This window comes from Mercenaria mercenaria, chromosome 2 (genome assembly GCF_021730395.1).
Source record: "Mercenaria mercenaria strain notata chromosome 2, MADL_Memer_1, whole genome shotgun sequence".
In the NCBI taxonomy this organism is placed as follows: Eukaryota; Metazoa; Mollusca; class Bivalvia; order Venerida; family Veneridae; genus Mercenaria; species Mercenaria mercenaria.
The window spans coordinates 40817141-40833905 of NC_069362.1; the positions used below are offsets into that span (position 1 = coordinate 40817141).

At 35.2% G+C, this 16765-nt stretch overlaps 1 protein-coding gene across 2 annotated transcripts; it reads right to left on the minus strand.

Annotated features, from left to right (window-relative positions):
• Window positions 1–4148: 4148 nt before the first annotated feature.
• LOC123562136 (E3 ubiquitin-protein ligase TRIM71-like) lies at window positions 4149–12382 on the minus strand. 2 transcript variants are annotated; one of them, XM_053536095.1, is made up of 3 exons: window positions 12275–12382; window positions 8908–9253; window positions 4149–6833 (listed from the first exon to the last, which is right to left on the minus strand). In XM_053536095.1, the coding sequence occupies exons 2-3, from the start codon at window positions 9234–9236 to the stop codon at window positions 5477–5479; spliced, it is 1686 nt and encodes a 561-aa protein (XP_053392070.1). In that variant the 5' UTR covers window positions 9237–9253; window positions 12275–12382; the 3' UTR covers window positions 4149–5476. The 2 variants fall into 2 exon arrangements, with proteins under 2 accessions (XP_053392070.1, XP_053392064.1); XM_053536089.1 differs by having other exon boundaries at window positions 8908–9237; window positions 12275–12334.
• Between the last annotated feature and the right edge of the window lie 4383 nt (window positions 12383–16765).

Sequence of the window (16765 nt, forward strand, 5' to 3'; positions counted from 1 at the left end):
TGTTCTTTTTCCACGGGCGTTTCGTATCCTAATTTACTCGAACCTAACTGTATACGCCAGTTCGGTAGGTTCATTGATATGACGAATCACGGTTTTCATAGTGTTTAATGTATTTCTTATATTATGATATTGATAGTTTGAAATACAGGTGTATATTAAATAACCTAAAACTGAAACAGACAATGTTATTTTGATCAACAAACATAACAAACAATATGAATAATAATATCATCATATATCATGTATGTTTTAAAGAAAACAGTTACGAGGTAGATCTATAAAAATATTTTTACAGGTGTTTGTGTGTTAACTAATGACGACTCCTTATTAAAATGATGTTTATTTGTAACAAAAAACATTCCTGACTTTTTTAATTGATAAGTATTGTACACATTAGAAAACATAGCCTAGATTTTTCAATGTCAGTTCAAGGAAATCCTGTTCCTTTAAACTTTCACATATTGGAATATTTTGACTTTCTTTCCAAACTTGCATAAAGTGTTACAAAGCTTGCCTGTTTCTGTTAGACTGTCAAGAACACATGATGTCAGGACATAGGGTGCAAACAGAAGTATTGAAGAAATTGAAATACATTGTATAGCTTTATCTTTTTCATTTTATCAAACCTGGCAATGAAAGGTTTTTGTTTGTCGATGAACAACTGCTATTGAACAAGACTAGATTTTTTATCTTTACCTTTTGAACAAAATATAGAAGTGTATTGAACACAAAGTTAATAAATTTTATTGTTGTGCACTGTTAAAGTTGTGACCACTCCATTTCTTGCCACACACAAGTGCATAACATATTGCCTGCATGTACTTCCCTGACATGAATGGGTTACATCAAGTCTTGTAACTGCAAAGCATTGCCCCCATCAGTCCTCTCAGTACTTTGATTCTCCCTGTGACATATATACATGTAATTCTACCCTTTATCTTCATAATTCTTCATCATACCAAATTGTTTTGTTTTGATATTCAAATACATTTCTTCCACTATATAAGTCTACTTTTATTTCATAAAGGTATCACTTATAAATACACATGCAAGAAGTATTTTTTTTTTTAATTTTCATAATATTACTTTAAAATTATTACTGTTCTACGGGTTTTATTTTTCATAATATTACTTTAAAATTATTACTGTTTTATTAAGTGTACTATTGACTGGATCAAGAGAATTAGCAATAATAATGATTACAATAATAAGAAAATGTAGTTACTGTTATTAGCCTATAGAATAAGACATTAACCAATTTTGTTACTCTCGACCAGATCGTATTGACAGTATGGCATGAATTCCCATGAGTATCATTTATTTTATAGGGAACTGTTCACCTTAGGAAACTTTCGAGAATCTGAGAAAATTTTAGGGGCAAGGAAGTTCAGCCCATGTCCTTGAGTGACGATTTATCTATATTTTAAGAGAACTATTTTTATTTTTTATTACTTTCGGTTTGTACCAGAATTCATTAATTTTGCTTATGTAAATGATGTATTTGACCAATCTGTATAAATATGGAGACAGATTGTGTATTGTCGGACTAAGCTGAAGGGGACGCTCTTCCCTAAAGCTGTTCGGTTGTCAATTTATTTATAACATATATAACGCGCTTCTACTACACATCTACAGAATACATGGTCATGCTGAATAAGCATAGTTAGAAGTGTGATATTTAAGAAATACTAAATTCCCAAACGTGGTTTATCGTAGAATAACCCGAGTTTTGAGTTCTTATGCGTAAGAATATATCACGAAGGCCGTAGTCCTGAGTGATATTGTTTCGCATAAGAACGAAAAATTCGGGTTATTCTACGATAAATCACACTTGGGAACTTATTATTTCGATTCTAACACGACGTACTAGTACCAACAGTGTTAGAAAAAATGGTAACTACTTCTTACGACCGTGCTACGCACCTGGATCGGATGACGTCATTGCACGCGAGTGGTTTATTGCAGAATAACCCGAGATAGATTTTGCTCTAGATGTATGTAGGTTATTTGCTGGTCGTGTTAGAATTTCATATAATGTTTGCCGTTACCATATTTCATTATTAGTTTTTCATTAGACCGAAAGTAAATGAACCAGATAAGAAAACTACCTGTATGTATATGTAGCTACGAATAAAAAAAAAGCACTTTCTACGGGACATAATATGAGGCAGTGTTTTTTCATATTGAATTTATTCAACGAGTTGAATAAAATGATAAAATGCGAGGCTCTGCCTGGCATTTTATCCGTTTTATAAATCCAATGTGGAAAGTCGCAAAATGTAGAATATTCTTTTTATCACACGTTAGCTTGTACGGTTGAAACATGAAACAAAATTGTACTTTCTTTAACTATTATAAACAAGTCAATTTGATCAACGTCTCACATACTATAAATGACGTCGACGTCAATGAAGGATATTTGTTGGTTTTGAGTGAATATGGAATATATCTCAAGAGAAGTGAGCAAATTTCAAATATTTTCACGAGCGAGTAGCGCGAGTGAAAATGCGAAAAAGTTTTCACTTCGAGGTGAGATATATTCCATATTCACGAAAAAAAAAAAAATTTTTATTTCATGCTTAATTACATTGGGATTTACATTTAACAATAAATTTAAGTCTCAGCGCAGGAAACAGACGCGCTTAAACAGACATGACGCCAGACGTGTTAAGACGTTAGAAAGACGCACACACATAAGTTCCATCTTTTTTGCTGCATAACGTTATGAAATTCTCATTAAGTAAAATAATTTAAATCGAGAAATATACTAATAAAAGTACAATTTTAATGTTTTAAGCAAATAATTTAAAATTCATACAAAATGTGCAAGAAGAGCGGCATTCACAGTGAGTGATATGCAGTGAGTGATATGGATTATATTTCATTGATAAAACAGTCAGTTAGCATAAAATAAATGTAATGTAGAATAAATAAATTTATTCTGTAAGCAAGCCCATTAAAAAGTGAACATTCGTTGTGAAAGTGCAGAAACAACGATGCTCAAGTCTGAGACACGGTACTGAAAAGTCGAAACATAGAGGATGAAAACATGAAAACTACGATGGTGAAACTTTAAAGTTTGTCGTAATTTCGACATCTTAACCTAGAGGTAAATGTACAGAACCTTTCACAATTGGAGTTTCAACTTTTTGTGCACCCCCCCCCCCCCCCCTCACCCCCATGAGTGGTGGGGGCATATAGATTTGCGCTTGTCAGTCCGTCCGTCCGTCCTTCCGAGAATGTTGTGTCGCGCCTAGCTCCAAAAGAATTGACCTAGAGTCACAAAACTTTACAGGAATGTTGGTCTGCATGTGTAGTTGTACACCTGGTGTTTCGCGTCCGGATTCATTCAGTCTTGTAGGAGTTATGGCCCCTGACTTTGAAAAAGTTGGTCATTTTAGTGTTGTGTCGCGCCTAGCTCCAAAAGTATTTGACCTAGAGTCACAAAACTTTACAGGAATGTTGGTCAGCATGTGTAGTTGTGCACCTGGGGTTTCGCGTCCGGATTCATTCAGACGTGTAGGAGTTATGGCCCTTGACTTAGTAAAAAACTGGTCTTTTTAATGTTTCGTCGCGCGTAGCTCCGAAAATATTTTAACTACAGTCATTATTTCACTACACAAGACCAGACTTCTGTTCCAGACTTACTCAAAACAAAAAAAGTTCGTGAAACATGTATGTTAAAATGTACTTGACCTAGAATCATAATATTTGTTTATTTGTTTTGGTTTTACGGCGCACCAACACAGTATAGGTTATATGGCGCCAAACACGATTACAAATTTTGTTTTCACATCTCATTTACATCGAAACCTAGAATCATAAAACATTAAAGAATTTTTTTATAGCCTATGAAGTGTTCTCTTTAGGATTTTACTCAGCTTGGCCAGAATTAGGCCAACTAAGTTAAAAATACACATAAGGTTCTTAAAAGTTTGCGTTGCAAACATCTTAAAAATTGTTTAACTGAGTCATTAAACCATGTTACAGTGGCAGGAGTGGGGCCACCTGTATCCTATGGACACACATCTAGTTTTAATATAGGGTTTTATATTACGCATCCCGACTTTACTTTTCAACGTATCTGATGGAATAAGGTCACAAAATTTAATTTCATTGGAATTAAACACATTGAATAGTTACGATCATTAACAAATTCTGTGTATTTACCATATATGTACTATATATGTGACAATGTGTAAACATTAAAAAAATAAAATGATTTTTTTTCGGCGTTCATGCGAAATGAACGGCAGAATATGACCGGCAAATCCATGAATCGCACTATGTTTAATTTGCCGATCCTATTTAGTCGTTCATTTCGCATGAACACCGAAACAAAATAGTTTCATTTCATATATTTACATTATATTTCCTTTCCATTTGTAAACTATATAATATTATGAACTGCATATAATTTGTAGCATTTAACATTAAAATCAGCTTCCCGTCCATTCTGTTCACCAGACTGAACTAACTGCGACGTCATCTAAGGAACGTTCTCCCTGACTATACGCGGACGTCGTCAAATCAACGGTCGGTTATCACTGAACAGCGTCTTTACTTTCGCGCCTTTTATTTTGCTGTTCATACGTCAAAAGAATAGGGTGAATGTAAATATATTTATGTATTATCTACTACGACTACTATAATACTGAGAGGAGATTACACGCGGAGGCTCACCCAGTAAATTATTAATGGCTTCTTAAAATTAAAGCCAGGATTTGCGGGATTTGTAACCCTCTCTCTCAAAATAATTATTATACCACCACAAAACGAAGTTTGGGGTGTATATAGGAGTGAGCTTGTCAGTCGGTCCGTTGGTTTTCATGGTTTCCGGACGATAACTAATGAAAGTCTTTAATTTTTGGTACAAGGATGTAACATCAGAAAATACAGCTAGGCCAAGTTCGGCTTTGGGGTCAGTATGTCAAAGGTCAAAGTCACAGTAACTCGGAATAGTTAAACGGTTTCCGGATGATAACTTGAAAACGCTTGGGTCTAGGATCATAATTTTTGTACACAGATGTAACCTGAAAAAAATACAGGTCAAGTTCGACTTTGGGGTCAGTAGGTCCAAGGTCACAGTGACCCTGAACAGTAAAACAGTTTCAGGATGATAACCTGAGAACGTTTAGGCCTAGGATCATAAAATTTTGTACACAGGTGTAACATCACGAAATACAGGTCAAGTTCGACTTTGAGGTCTGTAAGTCAAAGGTCAAGGTCACAGTGACGCGGAACAATTATATGGTTTCTGGTTGATAACTATTCTGTCTAGAATCATTTTTGTACACGGATGTAACATGCTAAAATACAAGTCAAGTTCGACTTTAAAGTTAGTAGGTCAAAGGTCAAGGTCACAATGACACGGAACAGTTAAACAGTTTCCAGATAAACACAACTGACATAATAACATAGAAAACTCGAAACGTCCCTAATAATATGTGTCTCTTAAGGAGGAGGAATGTTCTTTTTATTCTCTAAGTTCAACAACACTTATCGTGTCACAGTTTCGGCATGTTACAATTATACTATGCTTATTAACATCATAACACAGATTGATAGGTTCTTTCAATCCAGCATCTTTGGCCACCAACTCTCCAAGACATTTTCCATCACTGCTGAACATCACGATATTGTTGGAGTGATATCCACAGAGTAATACGATTCCATCGTCGGATACACAGACACCTCGGGTGTATTTTAGTCCACTACTACGTAGTTCCCTCCTTATCGTACCGTCGTTGTTTAAACAGACAGCACCATCACTGTTATCTGTCACGAGAACGCTATCACCACTGGCAGCCAAATGTTGAGTGTATGCTTTAAATATCGGCTTAACATCCCTATTCTTGTCAATTGACTTAACAAGGTTTCCTGTAGTACTGTACACGTTAACACCATCTCTTCTAGATGTCCACAGCTCTCCCATACAAAATGTAAGTCCAAACTGGCTCCCATGAACTATATCTACACATCTCGTTTTAGACAAGGTATTACTAACATCTATGAACTGGATGGTGTTGTTGCTCATTTTGACAGCTACTTCGTTCTTACTAATGAAACATATGCCCCTTGGACTTGCGGCTAGGTCACAGCTGTCCTTCAGCTTGTAGTTACTGTCTAGCCTCTTAACGTTTCCATTATAATAGTCAGTCAGCAGGATTGTACCATCCTGATGTTGGCAGACATCAGAAATAAAACATGTAGTTTTGTCAGTTCCCAGTTTGACATTGACCTCTTTCTTCGACTTCATTTTGTATTGCTTTGGCTTTGATGGTTTTCTATCCTCACTTCCTTCACGCACCTGTCCAAACGCAACTGCCGTCATTACGGAGGTTACTAAATCTGTGTTTTCTGTAAAACAAATTGATTTTGTTCCATTTGATTCACTGTTGGAATGTAACTTGTTGGCATCGGTTAAATTCATCTTCACCAGCTTCATCTGAATGAACTGTTGTCCTGCGTCCAAATTATGAACTAATTGCATTTGTTCTAACGTTTTCTCCAAATTTTGTATCATGTTAGTTGATACATTAATATCAAACTCAAGTTCTTCTTTCGTCTTGGCATATATTTTGTCTACAGAGTCAGAAGTCTCCTTCTTCAGTTTAAGGATATGTTCTATCAGGCTTGTCTTAACGTCTTCCAGCTTGTCTTGTATGACGTTTCTTTGCTCTTCGAGAGAAACTATATTCTTCTTTTGCTTTACGACCACAGTTTTAATCGTTTCTAGCGCGTTCTTGGTTTCATCTAGCACTCGATGAATCTCAGTTTGATTAACACACGATTCCAACTTGTCCTCTATTTTGTTAACGTCGTCACATGATCTAAAATTAATTCAAAATATATACATCAACAAGAGCTGTCCGTAACACAGCGCGCTCCACTATTCGGGGATTTGACCATAAAATGAATATATGTCTGAATAAGAGACCTCTACTTTAAAAGGAAGGTACATCAAGGGGCATAATTCCATCAAATACACAAATCTGAAAATCTGAGTTATTAGGATTGTTACAACACATGCAAATGATGATGATAAAGATATATTTTAAGTTTCAAGTCATTATCTTATATGGTACCAAATTTATGTCCAGAAAACAAACTTTGTAAAGAATTTAAGTATAAAAGGGGCATAATTTGGTCAAAAATACAAATCAGAGTTATGGGGATTGTTACCACAAATGAAGATGATGTTTGTATACTGGACAATGTTTATGTACATTTACAGTAAGATATAAGCAACAGTAACAAAGATATGACAGAAAAACAAAGGTTGCCGAAAAACTTTAACCTTAAAAATAACCTAAGTGTAAGACCTTGGTGACCTTGACCTTGGGTATAATGGGCTCAGCCCCTACACATATTTTGTTTGTATACTGGACAATGTTTATGTAAAGTTACAGTAAGATATAAGCAACAGTAACAAAGATATGACAGAAACACAAAGGTTGCCGAAAAACTTTAACCTTAAAAATAACCTAAGTATAACGCCCTGGTACCTTGACCTTGGGTATAATGGGTTCAGCCCCTACGCATACTTTGTTTGTATACTGGACAATGTTCATGTGAAGTTACAGTAAGATATAAGCAATAGTAACAAAGATATGACAGAAAAACACAGGTTGCCGAAAAACTTTAACCTTAAAAATTACCTAAGTATAATACCTTGGTGACCTTGACCTTAGGTATAATGGGCTCAGCCCCTACACATACTTTGTATACTGGACAATATTTATGTGAAGTTACAGTAAGATATAAGCAACAGTAACAAAGATATGACAGAAAATCAAAGGTTGCCAAAAAACTTTAACCTTAAAAATAACCTAATTATAACAGCTTGGTGACCTTGACCTTGGATATAATGGGCTCAGCCGCTACACATACTTTGTTTGTATACTGTACAATGTTTATGTGAAGTTACAGTAAGATATAAGCAATAGTAACAAAGATATGACAGAAAAACAAAGGTTGCCGAAAAACTTTAACCTTAAAAATAATCTGAGTGTAACACCTTGGTGACCTTGACCTTAGGTATAATAGGCTCAGCCCCTAAACATATATTGTTTTTATACTGGACAATGTTTATGTGAAGTTACAGTAAGATACAAGCAATAGTAACAAAGATATGACAGAAAAACAAAGGTTGCCGAAAACTTTAACCAAGAAGGGTCACGCCGACGCCGACGCCGGGGCGAGTAGTATAGCCCCCCTATTCTCCGAATAGTGGAGCTAAAAATGGATTAGTCCTATCAAATAAATATGTTTATAGCAAGCAATCAAAAAGCAAAACTACTATTTCATGTAATATATTCAAACACGATGGAAGTTTATATAAAGGCGTAATAATCATTCCACGCAATCGGTAACTGTTTAGGGCTGTTAAAGCATATGGTGAATTACGGAGAGAAAAAGGCGTCTGACTCTGAATCTTCGTCTCCCTCTCTGCAATAGCTTGACCCCCATTAGCTGAATTAAGGACTTTGATGGGTTTAAAATTATCTCCCTTATTAAATTATGTCCAAGATAATAAATTGTAAGTAGGTCCCATTATTTTGAATCCTCTGCCTTTCATGATCGCATTTTTGCCTATGACATGTCTCACTTATAAGTTATGAGATATCTTGCATGTTTGTTAAATTAAATGTCTGGAATGTCAAAATTAGACACTTGAGTCTTTATAGAATATGTAGTTGAAGGCATTTTTAAATCAACTGTCATGATGATCAATAACTTAACTTCATTTACATCATATTGTTACAAATAACATAGCGATAACAACAGATTAAAATGAAAATGAGATAACTGGCCAAAGTCTCCCCTTAAACCCAACACAAACCATAGCATTGCTATTCTGCAAGTATTCGTTTTAACAGACTAAAGTGAAAATAAAGACGTTACCTATGTTCTGTGGCTATACACATAGTACAATACACCATATCATGTGCTTCACAATACATCTCAATGTCTCTATCCGGATGATAACGGCATTTTGTCTTGGCAACAAAAGAACTCTGTTTGGCATTATCTTTATCAAGTAGTATATGCGCTCTTGTAGCTTTGAGCCGACCATGATGCTTTGTGCACATTGCACATAAATATTCTTGACATTCTTGACAATACTTGATGGCCTCTATTCTCTCATTGTCTTCACTGCAAGGTGTACAAATTAACTCAAAGTCCGCATCCGAGCCATCTTTTAAAGACGGTAAATCACCTCCTTCAGCCATTCTGTAGATATATGAAACTGTGAATAATTCGAGTTAGACAATATGTAGACAAAAGGGAGTCAATTTAGTTTAGATCTACATACATACATGTTGTGGCTAGTAAAGTGATTAATTATGATGGAATATTTATACTTTAAATCAATCGTTAGCTTGCTAGCGCACGGACGATATTATTTTTGCATTGAAAGTATCGACGAATACAACGTTAGTCAAATGCTTTTGTATGTATTGTTTATCTGAACAACGGCATAACATAAAATGATAAATGTTACATATTCTTTATTTTTTGCCTAAAATGTTCTACGTACCAACTCAAATTTGCGCCTTGGTAACTAGATAATTTGACATTGCATCTCAAAGATTCGACTTAATAATATATAACTCGAAATAACGGCTTTTTAATTAAAACGACATTTTGACTTACTTGACTTACGCTAGACTTACTACCTTTTTGCTTACTTATTACCATACGACTGCGTAAAATTATAAAAAAAGCTCCGTAATATGACGAAATAAGTTGCACACCGCCGCAATATTCTAAGAGCAATAGCTTCCAGATGCTATCAAGAGCTGTCAAATGGCAACGCACTCTGCTATTTGAAGCCATTCCAGCTAACACTAGCTGACATACAAAATCAAACATTTACTAAAAGAAAAAAACAGGCATAATCTTTCCAGAATTGTGTCTTGATAGTTATATGTAACTTGCAAAGTGCGGTCGTCTCATGATGCCAAACACGTATGACGGATCAAACACATTAAGAAGCATGCTGGTAAGCAACCGTAAAATGATTTTAACAAAATTCCTTTTTTTTTCAAAGATGCACAATTTAACAAAATCAATGCAGCTTGCACTGTAGATTCACATTAATAATAAAGGCACGTTTTATAATTAAGTTTGAAAGCTTTAGACCTAGTAGTTTTTGAGAAACCTGCTTACAAGCAAAACTTTAATCAAAATTTATAAGCTGAAAAGGGGCTTCACTGTGACAAAATAAAAGCTAGTGTTACGGTATTTTACCTGCACTGTCAGGTAATTATATCATGTGGGAAGTTAGAAAGCACTAGACCAGGTAGTTTAGAGAAATCTGCTTACTTTAAAAGAAAGAAAAAAAAACAAGCAAATTCGATGAATTGGTATCCCCGCCTAAAGGGTTTGTGGGGAGGAATGGCATTTTAAAGTTATTTTAAAATCCCGCAATCAATGACAAACTTATGGTCCGGACAAAGAAATCTGGACGGATGCACTGACGCACGGACGCACATACACCGAACAGCCATTTAGACAACTATGTCTTCGCTCCCTTACGGGCTCGACAATAACAATATGTTTACAGCGGCTTCGACAACAACAAAAATATATTTTTTAGATATCTTGAAATAAATGCTGTATTTCTTAGGAAGGCTTTAAGAGATTTGTTTGCTGTTTTTTCTACTTTTTATCATGAAAATCGAAAAGCGTTTGTCATGCTTTTAATCCAGGTAAACTGTCTCGATTATAAATATCTATATTTTGAAGTCATCATTCACTACTTCAGCTATTGCGCTATTGGTTACGGCGACGGGAAAAAGTCTTTATTGCCGCGGCGGCCCGGGGTTTGATTCCCGACGCGGTCATCTTCATTTTCTTGTTTTGGAACTTTTAAAGTTCTAATGTTCATAATATGACCAAACAACTTGAAAGAAATATGATTTTTTTTAGCCAAGTCTGTAGGCATGCTACTTTAAACTAAGATTTTAAAGAGTATACGGCGATGGCCCTACCGGGACACCATAAGTTTTGAACCGTGACGGGTATATGCTTATGCAAAATAATGAGATCTTGTAGATCTATTAAAAAGTTAAAGTTTGTAAACATATTCCATGTACTGTAGTAACTGTTCTGGCTATCATAATTTAAGTGACGCTATTTTTATATTTACATATTGATCTAGATATTGCTGCATTTAGGCCTATGTTTCGATTTCAACAAACAGACAAAACCAGGCCAGGGTATTAAGGAGATGTCACGGCTGAGATAGTTTAGCATTATTACAATACACAGTCGGTATTGAAATTGTGTTTCCAATACATGTGCTCATTAGATAAATCCTCAATATCTATGTGAAAATAAGGGATGTGTTTTGTATGATTGCAACACTGTGAGTTGCTCTAATTACTGACAAATGACTGAAACAATAGGAATTCGTACGAGAGATGGATAGACAAAACGACAGTGAGGTAACAATATATTCTTTTATTGTTTTAATGTATGAGTCGTAAGCTACAATAAAGAATACCCATTTTATGAAAATCAAACTGGAAGTTAGAAATAACAGAAAAAAATTAATTAGGTCATGAGTCATCATATACCTGTCAAAATTTCTCATTAGTTTTCACGAGCTGTCAAAATTACTTTTATCTCTCTATTCTGCAAATGCATTGTTTTTGAAAGTATCTTGGACGGACATTGTAGTGTGTAACTTACTTTACATTCCACATTAATATTTGTGCTTGAAATTGCTTTATTGAGCTCACCGACGTCACATATGAATGTCTATTGTTTTACTTTACTGTCTGTTACAAAGGTATCAAATCTCAATATTAAGATGTAAGAACTGTTCCTTTCTGGTAGACAATGGAAACTATTTGGTTGAATCATAATATAACAGTTTTTGGAAAGAACTGAATATTCTTTGGTTTTTAGTTATTCACCGGAAATTCAAAAAGTGACATCACCTTAAAGGACAGTTGGAAGCATTTTTTTTTTTGGGGGGGGGGGGGGGGGGGGGGGGGGGGTGAGGCACACATGATGAAAATCAGCTAAAATTGACTCACTGTAAAAAAATGGCTAAGATAATTAGGCTACCATAATCGGTCAAATTACTGCCCCCCCCCCCCCCCTCCCCCCTCTCCCACCCCCACCCTATTATCATTTAAAATTTCATAAAAAGTCATTATCGAGTATCCATGCCTTTGTGAATTAATGCAATATAGATCTAGATATACTACATAAACTGAAATAACTAGTTCAAAGTGTAAAACAAATGTTAATGTACCTTTTTCAAAACGTTTGATTTCTTCTAGTTTCGGTTTTGACAGCTAAACCGGTGCGATGTGTGAATATTCCTCTTGTGTTAACTCCCATTATATTATATGTTCGTCTTTAACTCCATGTGGGAAAGAATATTTAAATTAAGGGCAAACATATTTACGAACTAAAACTCACATAGATCTAAATGCAAAAATAACGTCTATAAACACCTTATAGACCACTATTACTTATTGATGAAATACAATTTATTGACGTTTACGACATGTTATATACATGCATTTTGTCTCTATCAGCGAATGTCCAGCTTAGGAATTCATGATACGGCAACGGCCCTACCGGGACACCACAAGTTTTTATATTTTCATTTTTCAATTCCGTTTTTGCACGAAATTATGAAACGCCCTGATACATGGTTGCAATTAACAGTAGGCCCTATATGATTTTTAATTTATAGGTGCACGCGTTTATATGCAGGTGCACGCTAAAATAAGCGTTCACGCGAGACAATTTATACACGCATGCATAATCTTTTACATGCGCATGCGTAAATATATGCAGGCGAACGAACACATGAACGACCACATAAATATACGCGTACATCTTTTTTTTTTTTTTTTGGCCTACTGCTAATATTTCTAAGCTTGGTCTTTAATGTGAACTGCTTTGAAAAAGATCAAGGTATGCACTGCATTTGGCAGGTGACGGTAATCTCATTCCTTCGCCGTACTATATACTCAAATGTTTGGACAAACAGTGCTACAAAACGGACTCTTTTACGCTCCGGGTCCGCCAATTGTTTTCATTTAAATAGATGAATAAATGGTAGAAATTCCATCATTGTTCTTACTCGATATTTAATCCATGTTCAATCACTCTTTCTGCGTAAGGCAACGTGTGGTAAAGCTACGGCCATTGTGGTTTATAAAATAGAACATTCAATGTATAGTACTGAGGTTAGCAGTACATGTACTTGAACTGGCACTTACTTTCAATCGTTGTATTTTGGTGTTTCAAAATAGTTTTGTCTAAATCCAGTTTGACAGCAAATAATTGCACATGTACGTATGAACAGGAAGTTCGTATCATTCGTTCCTGGTATGAACGAGCTCAATAAAACTGTTCTTTAAAGCATGTGTATGTGATTGTATGGCCTATATTTGTTTTATGGCAAGAGTGATCGACAGTTCTGTTAATGCAATAGCCAGTAATGCTACCTCTGCTCTCACTTATATAACTGACTTGGTGAGCTCTTGCTTTATATCAATTCACATTATTATAATTATTATACTAACTATCTGGTACTACTCGGATACATCAAACTGATTTCTATGGAAAACTGTACTTCATCCGACGGTGGCAGAGCAGATTTTCTGTATAAAACTGCATTTTGGCATTACCACCGAATATTTGATGTTAATCATCAACTTCATGGCCGATCATTTTTTTCCGACAATGCAAAACGGCTGTCCACAACGGGCACCCATTTTTTCGGCAAAGCTAAGTTTCACTTGTTCACGCCGTTGCATCGCTTCCTTTTCATTTCGTCAATGCAGAATATTGTCTCTGTATCATCCATCTCCGTTTCTAAAGTGTGGAAAACGTTACTCAATGTCTGTAGTTCGATTAGTTTTCGCTGGGTTTTAAGTCACAATAGCATAGCATAGTTCGCCCGTCTAGGATTTATTTCAGATAACATCATTACTTTCACGGGTGGTAAACGCGCAACCCAATTCCCGCCGGGAATACGCTTAAAATGGGTTGCGCGACTTCCGGTGCTGGTGTTGCGCGTAAAAATAGACGAAATTGAGATATGTGAAGTCATGATTTTGCTTCGTATGAGACAAGAATATTTTTTCTCGAAAAAAGGAAAATGCTATTCGACACAAGTATGATGATACATCGTATATATAAAATATCTGGTTTGTAATTTATGATTCGGCTCTATTATCACAAAAACTCTGGCGGCACGAAGTGTGAAAAAAGTATGAAATCAACAAAAATGGAAGTTTCTGACCTCATATACTTAATCTGAGGACATCTGATGCTTTTTATGATAACTCAACTGTTATATAGTAACGAATATCAAAATTATTTGCTTCAAATCCTGCTTACAGGGACATAATTGACAAAAAAAATCATCGGGAATGGTGTTGCGCACCGGGAATGGAGTTGCTCGTATACATCATAAATGTATATAATGTATACGCGCAACTCCATTCCCAGGGCGCAACCCCATTCCCGATTGTTTTTTTGCCAATCTTTCCCCCCTAAAGCAACATTTCGTTCAAGTGTATGTAATATTCATGACTGTTATACACGTGTTTGATCATTAGAAGCGTCACATTTCCAGAAAGAAGGCACAAGAGTTAGAAAATTTGCATTTTTATGATTCCAAACTTTTCTGACAGACCGAGCCAGCAGAGTTTTCATGATATCAGGGCTGATTCTTAAATTAATAATTTCGCATTTCAAACATATGATCTTTATTCATTTTTGTGTCGAATAGCATTTTGCTTTTTTCGAAAACACTCATAAATGTGTCATTATTTACAAAAACAAAAACCCACCTACCTCGATTTTGTATATATTGATGCGCAACACCAGCACCGGAAGTCGCGCAACCCATTTTAAGCGTATTCCCAATGGGAATAGGATTGCACGTTTACCACCCGTGACTTTGGAAGAATCACAGATCTTCTACAAAGCAGCAGAATGGATTGAATGAATGCCGCTCCAAGCGCTGAGTGCGACTCGAACCAAAGTTGAAGTTATGATTATTGACAATTGAATGGAAGTCAGGGATCTTATTACCCACTCTACAAGAACTTTCACATGAGATAGCGTGTGCGACTATTTCGATGCTGGATAGTGAAATAGGGCACCTGTAAGGAAGCTGGAGCAGTCACTGGAGTGTTTAACAACTCCATTGTTGATGACGATAATGGAGAATAGTTTAAGTCTGCGTCAAATGTATTTATAAATAACATAGTCAAATTGAAACGATATCAAAACATTAATCGTGTGGTAAATAATGTAGAACAACTATTCTAAGTTTGAGTCAAATCTATTTAGTAATAACAAATCTATTTAGTAATAACTTGTATAGAACAAAAATGCATCACAACAGTTAATGAAAACTGAAACTCTAAGTAAAACGGGAGCTTAAATCATAAAATATGGGTGCCAGAGTTATAGACCCTGTGTCATATGATGTGGGTGATGATACGGAACAACCATATTAAGTCTGAAACAAATCAATTTAGTAACGCCAAAGATATGATGGAAAAGTATTTTAAAAAAACTGAAATTCTAAGAAAAAAGGGGGCATACATCATGACATATTTCTGCAAGACTTGTGAACGGTTAAGTGAAAAAAAAATTATGTTCTGAATCAAATCCATTAATTTATAACAAAGATATAGTAAATGTGCATCAAAAATTCTATGTGAAAATATGGCTTCATGAAACTTTGGTATAAGAAAATTTTAAATTGGCCCTTGTGTCAGATGATGATGTTGAACAATTACTTTATACTTCAAGTTTCAATCAAATCCCTTTTCAGTAACAGAGATATAGCGAAATGCATTAAAAATACCTAAAATTCTTAGTAAATAGGGGAGATAATTCATGAAAATTAGTGCCAGAATTATGGACATTATGTCAAATTATGTGGGTGATGATGTGGAACAACTACTTTAAGTTTGAATCAATCCATTAGGTAACAAGTTAGACAGAGAAAAAGCACTAAACTGATAGGTAAACTGGAGGAATAATTCAAGAAATATTGGTGCAAGAGTTATTGCCCTTGTGCCATATGATGTGGGTAATGACAAGGAATAACCATTTTAAGTGTCAAACAAATCCATCAAGTAAATACAGAGATAAGTGCATCAAAACTGAAACAAAGGTGCAGATGAGGATGCAGACGCTTGGGCAAGTAAGACAGCTCTCCATATACTTTGTATACTTTCAGTAGAGCCAACAACAGAAGCCACAGACTTTATCATTTATTCTTTTAGTTACCGAGAACAAATAAATAGTTACACAGATTGATCAAAACGAATTGTCACTGGTTCCATGTTGCATTTATCTATAGTTACATTATTATATTATAACATTATAACTAGATCTATCAAGGTATCATTAACAGGTACATTTTCACATATTAATATATTGTTCAGAACAGTGAAAGGACCTGTTGGCTGTAATCCTTTTCACATACTTCGCTACCAGTATTGTAACAGTAACTAGAATTCAAGTGCACTAAGATTTTTTTCAAGTTTTATTTTTTCCATATGACTGTGCAAGTTGTATTTACAAAATAATATATAGCTGAACCATGTTTTAACATACCGAAACAATACATGTAATGAGGTTGCATGCTTGTGGAATAATTTCACCAGGGCATGGCCCCCCTCCCCCCTCTCTCCAATGTGACATATAACTAATTGGTATTTTGAGATATATTAAAACATGGTTCAGATAATTCTTCTTT